Source organism: Arachis ipaensis, chromosome B7, assembly GCF_059453495.1.
Source record: "Arachis ipaensis isolate K30076 ecotype BB chromosome B7, ASM5945349v1, whole genome shotgun sequence".
NCBI classification, from domain to species: domain Eukaryota; kingdom Viridiplantae; phylum Streptophyta; class Magnoliopsida; order Fabales; family Fabaceae; genus Arachis; species Arachis ipaensis.
The window spans coordinates 44,266,569-44,272,150 of NC_142442.1; the positions used below are offsets into that span (position 1 = coordinate 44,266,569).

Below are 5,582 nucleotides of genomic sequence, written 5' to 3' on the forward strand. Positions count from 1 at the left end.
ATATATATATCAAAGAATTGTTCAGTTTACATAAATGAGAACCACTGTGCTACGTACAGATATTTCATTTCAATACTACTCAAAACCAAAAAATGGATTTTAGTCTTTACATAATAAAATAATTAATTAGGATCAATAAATAAAGATGACAAATTGAAATAACCAGTTATTCTTATGTGCTTGACAAGCTAGCACAAAATGAAACGGATCTCAAAATATGAACCAAACAGTAGCAGATTCATTATTCATCATTTGAATCAGATATCCGTGAGTTTTTCTTGCGTTGTTGCTTGTTGGAAACCCATGAGAAACACCCACTTGAAGAAATTTCGTTCTTCGGAACTCTGTTGGTTGTGATTGTATTATTAATCTTCATGTTGCTGCTCTTCCCGTTTTCTTTTCGTTCTCCTTCTTCTTGTTCCATCTTCTTCATCTTCTCCTTATACATCTTCCGAATCGTGTATGCTTCGGCGAGACTAGTACCAAATCCTATCGAAGCCATGACTACCACAATAAAAATAATAATAGTCAAGTAATTGAAGGTTTACAAAGGTCTCAATACAGAGTACCAATAACCAATAATGTTAAGAAGTTGTAGATGTATTGTTCAGTAACAAGAAAGATACCCTTGGTTAACTTTATATAGAGTTGAATTGGCTTGGGTATCAAGCAAGAAAAGCCATCCATAGTTTGAACACTTTTCATCACGTAGGTGCTTGCGAAGGTGGGATAAAAAAATTTGCAATATTAATTGGTATTATCGCATCATCCAAAAGGCCAAAGGAAATAAACGAGTGGGTTCCTAGCCTGCCACGTTTGATCGTACTACATGGTCTTGGGTGTCGAACGGTGACTGTTCCTTTGGAAAGGGTCAAAAGATAATGGAAACAATGTTTTATTTTAATTTTAAAATTATATATAGAAAAAATCTAGAAAACAGTACTTTTATTAAGATTTGACCGCCCCTTAACCAATAAAAGTAGGGCTGGAAGTAAGTCAAGTCAGCTCATGAGTAAGCTCACGTTCGACTCATTAATAGCTCGATAAGCTAAGTTCGTGAGCTAGTGAGCCAAGTTTAAACCTAAAATTGAGCTCATAAATTAAATGAACCGAGTTTGAACTTGGATAAACTCAGCTCATTAGCTCATGAGTTGGCTCGATTATATATATATATAATCTTAATTTTTAAAATTTTATATTTTTTATATATAATTTTGATATAGAACATAAATAAACAAATTATAATTTATTGATAGATAAACAATATATAAAATTGATCTTTTTAAATATTTTTTAAAATATATAAGTTATAATTTATTGATATAGAATTATAGATTATGTATTTATATTTCTATTATTTGAGCCACCTCGTGAGCTTTCGGGGAGTTGAGCTTGAGTTTAAGAAATAAGCTCGATTGTTAACGAGTCGAACCGTGAGGCAAGCTCAATTTTTGTGAGCTGAGCTTGAGCTTGGTCTAACTCGGCTCACTTCCAGCCCTAAGCAAAAGAAAAGTGAATTTTCATACCATAAATGAAATCACACACCATTAAAATATCAATAATGACTAATTGATGGCTACAAATCATAAAATTTGTTGGCCCCTAGCACTCCTCTTGTATAAATATTAACTAACTTGAGTTAGAGTGGTCCGTTCGAATCTCGTCTTATATGTGTAGTAATTTATTGATCAATAACAAATTCTTAAATAAAATTCAGATTCACGACGTATTAGCTCTTGATATATCAAGTTGCATAATACCATAGGGAACCAAAAAAATCATATAAATATTAATTTTTAAGTAGGTAATATTTTTTATTATAAAATTATTTTTTTAATCTTATTTTTAAAACGTTTAGAATTTAATATTAGAATTTATGGTATAAAATTTAAAATTAAAAAAATTACTTATATTAACTAAAAAAATTGGTTTCTTAGTAAAATTCTTTAGTTTTCTTTCTCTTAAGAAAGGTGTCTTTAGTTTAATAATGTTATATTATATTAATTTATAATATAAATACTTAATAATTTATATTACTATATAAATACTTAATAAAACAAGAAAATAGAAATAATTCTATTCAATAATTGTCAGAAACAAAATACATATTTATGACAACATTTATTATTAATAATATTAATAAATAATAATATAATTGTTATAAATTTGTCTCAAACTATTTGCTATCTTCTTGACTACTCATAAATCTTTGGTCAACATCTGAAAACAAGGATTGGAGTCCAAGTTAGAGCTCAACCTTGTAGACCAAATAAATTACCAAGGGATGGAATCTCTTGGGGAAGGTAAGGACTGCTCATTTAGCGTACATAAAAGTTCCTCAAAATTTGAATTAACATAGTGCACTTAATTTGTGTTTTAAAAGCACATTTTAAGATTATCAATTAATTTTTAAAAAAAACTTTAATATATTTATTATTATTAAAATAAAATATTTAAAAGTTTTTATTAATAATACTTTTAATATTTATTTTTAAGACATAAGGTAGATTAATTTTTTTAATTCAGTTGGAGTTTTCAATTTTTAATTGATGAAATTGGGTCTCACAAGGAGTCCAAATTTAATACCATAATTTAATTTAGTCTTCCAATCATGAGATTTTAGGCAATTTAAACAATTAGAAATTTTAAGGGTAATAAAAACTTGCGAATTGTGACACAGAATTTGTGGCACAGTAACTTGAGAGGTTTACTAATTTCCTTTTGGATGGTGCAAGGAAGGCACAGGATAGATATATGTCTCTTCGTGGAACCGCACTGATTTGTTTGGCAGCAACCTTTATCGTTTGCAAAATTTTGACCCTTCGCCAAGCACGTAACGCTTAGTCAACAAAAGCGTCCATACTTGTTGACTTTAATTTCTTTAATTATAATAATTTCCTTCATGGCTTAATCCATCTCCAAGCCAATTCAAACTCTACAAAAGCCAAACTCATTTCTCTTCCTGCTTCAAGAAACTCTTCTACAACTACAAATCTTGAATTGCCGGTATATTGTTGCTGGCGCCATGGCTTCATCGGTAGGATTTGGTTTCGCTGAAACATACGTCATGAGGAAGGTGTACAATGAAAAGATGAAGACCAAGAACAGAGCACAAGAAGAAAGAGAAGAGAAGAACACTAACATGAAGATTGATACAACCACAATTGGGTGCTTCTCATCATGGGTTTCTAAGCAGCAGCACAAGAAAAATTCTCGGATATCCGATTCAAGCCAAAATGAATCTGCCACTAATATTTGATTCGTATTTAGAATCCGTTTCCTTGTTTACAATTAAGATTAGATGGTTATTCAGGATGAGAATCCTCATCGTCTTTGATAGGTCCTGAGATTTTTTTTTATTTGAACCCAATTCTTTGATTTGTGTAATGAATTGATTTACCTTTAAAAAGTATGAAATATTGAAATATTTTGTCTTTTCATGATGATAGCAATATCATTATTTTTGTATGCTGAGTAATGATACATAGCCAAAAATCGCAAACAATAAATAAAAATATACACTTAATAACATTTTCATTTATAAGAGAATGTGGATCACTCTCTTTAATTAATTTACACAATTAATTTTTTACAAATATCTCCTTTTATTAAATATACCAAAAATCAATTCAAATTTGATGAGAATCAAATCCCACTATAAGTAAAATAGCTTATTGCGACGCTTTTAAAGCATATCGAAAAGTAAAAGAAGTGTATAATGGCTTCTCGTCATGCTTTGAGTTATTGACACGTTTTTGAAAGAGTCACATCCTCACAAACATGCCGGTTGCTCTATCGCTACAATTTTATTGATCTATTGGCACACTTTTATTTATTGCTACGCTTAAAAACAAAGTCGTATGTATAACCCTATAAGCAAGCTTTTATAGCGTACCCTCTGGTAGACATACAACCACGTTTTTAAAGCATACCCTCTAGTGGACATATAGCCACATTTTTAAAGCATGTCAATTGTTGAAGATATGGCTACACTTCTGAAACATGCCAATAGTTGAAGATATGGCTACACTGTTGAGCATTACTATATAATATTGCCACCCTTTTTAAGTGTGGCTATAAGTTAGCTCAAAAAACATATTCTTCTCTTTTTTCATTAATCTTTTTATTAAAATCTTACAAAATTCGTATATAATTTTAAATTATAATTTAAAAGAGTAATTCAAACAATGATTAAAAAATTTATATATATAATTTTAAATCAACCAATCCAATATATATAAGTTGAAGAAATTAAAGATTCAAGACTAAAATTAAACATGTCTAGGGAACTTATATCCTAGACATTTTTACACATTCTACCAAGAAACCAAACAAGGAATCTAATACTTAAAGTCATAGTAATATAGCTCTGCATTCTTTTTGTAGCTGCATATTTTTAACTAATATGACCCATTTGATAACATTCCCAATTTTGAACCACATTGCTTTAGTTTTCCCACTGCTTGATATATCCCCATTGAAATTCAAAAAAGTAGAATGACTAGTAAATTATGCTCCATCAGAAGAACAAAATAAATAGCCATTTTCGTATTTGTGTAAGGTGAACAAGAACAATCATTTGTGAATTGAATCTCTGACTGCAATTATCAGTTGAATAACCACCTTGTAAAACTGGAATGTGTGACAATACATTAAGCTGCCAACTATTCCCTTCAGTGAACATTCCAGAGAAGAATTTACCTCCTGTATAACCGTTCTGTAGCATTTCACATGTTTTTGGCAGTGGATCTTTATAAACTTGGTAATTTGGTACTTCAAGAAGAGGTGCATAGTTGTGTAGAATCGAGCCATGTTTCTTCTTGACCTACCATGACTTGGTCTAGAGCATCAGATTGACAGATTGACCTGTTCTTGGACAGATTGCCTCTTTCTTCTAATTTAAATTTTGAATTGTTATTTTTGTTATCTTAGCCTTTGAGAAGATAATATTAGTTTTAGTTTAAAGTTTAAAAGTTAGATTAGGATTTAGATTGTTAATAAGTGAGTGATAGTTTCAGTGAGGATCATCTAGGATCTTCGGATCCCGATCATCTATCATCCAACATCTCTTTTATTAGTTTAGTTTTGTTTTAACTCTCTTTTGTTAAGGGTTAGGAGTTCTGTTTGATTATCATGGATTGGTAATGTGATTGTTTTTATTTTGATTATTGCATTAATATTTTTTCAAAAATTGAGTTTCGTTCTTTATCTTAAAGGTTAGAAGTATTGAAAAATATTACAATTCTATCTTAAATTCTTTTATTACTTTGGAAAATTTAACATCGGGATTAGCTTAAAACTCTTATAATTTTTTAACTTGGCTAGGAATAGTATTTTGAAAGTTGTGCAATGTTAAATTGAAATTATACTTAATCTCTTTTCTTAAATAGTTGATCGATAAATTGGCGATTAAATAAGTTAAAGAAAAATTTAATTGCTAAGGAAATAGAATTTGATTATATATGATTTGTCGTGAAAGTATTTTGTATAAATCAAAGTTAATAAACATGAGGATTTCCTTTTCTGAATGTTAAATATCTGTGAAGCCTTTAACATCTTTATTCCCTGTTTATTTCCTATTT

The 5,582-nt window shown here is 29.5% G+C and overlaps 1 protein-coding gene across 1 annotated transcript; it reads left to right on the forward strand.

Moving 5' to 3' along the window:
- The first annotated feature begins 2,897 nt into the window (after window positions 1-2,897).
- On the forward strand, window positions 2,898-3,438 carry LOC148550995 (uncharacterized). The gene has a single exon (XM_088494003.1). It carries the CDS (start codon window positions 3,026-3,028, stop codon window positions 3,257-3,259), a length of 234 nt encoding a protein of 77 aa, XP_088350129.1. The 5' UTR covers window positions 2,898-3,025; the 3' UTR covers window positions 3,260-3,438.
- Window positions 3,439-5,582: the final 2,144 nt, after the last annotated feature.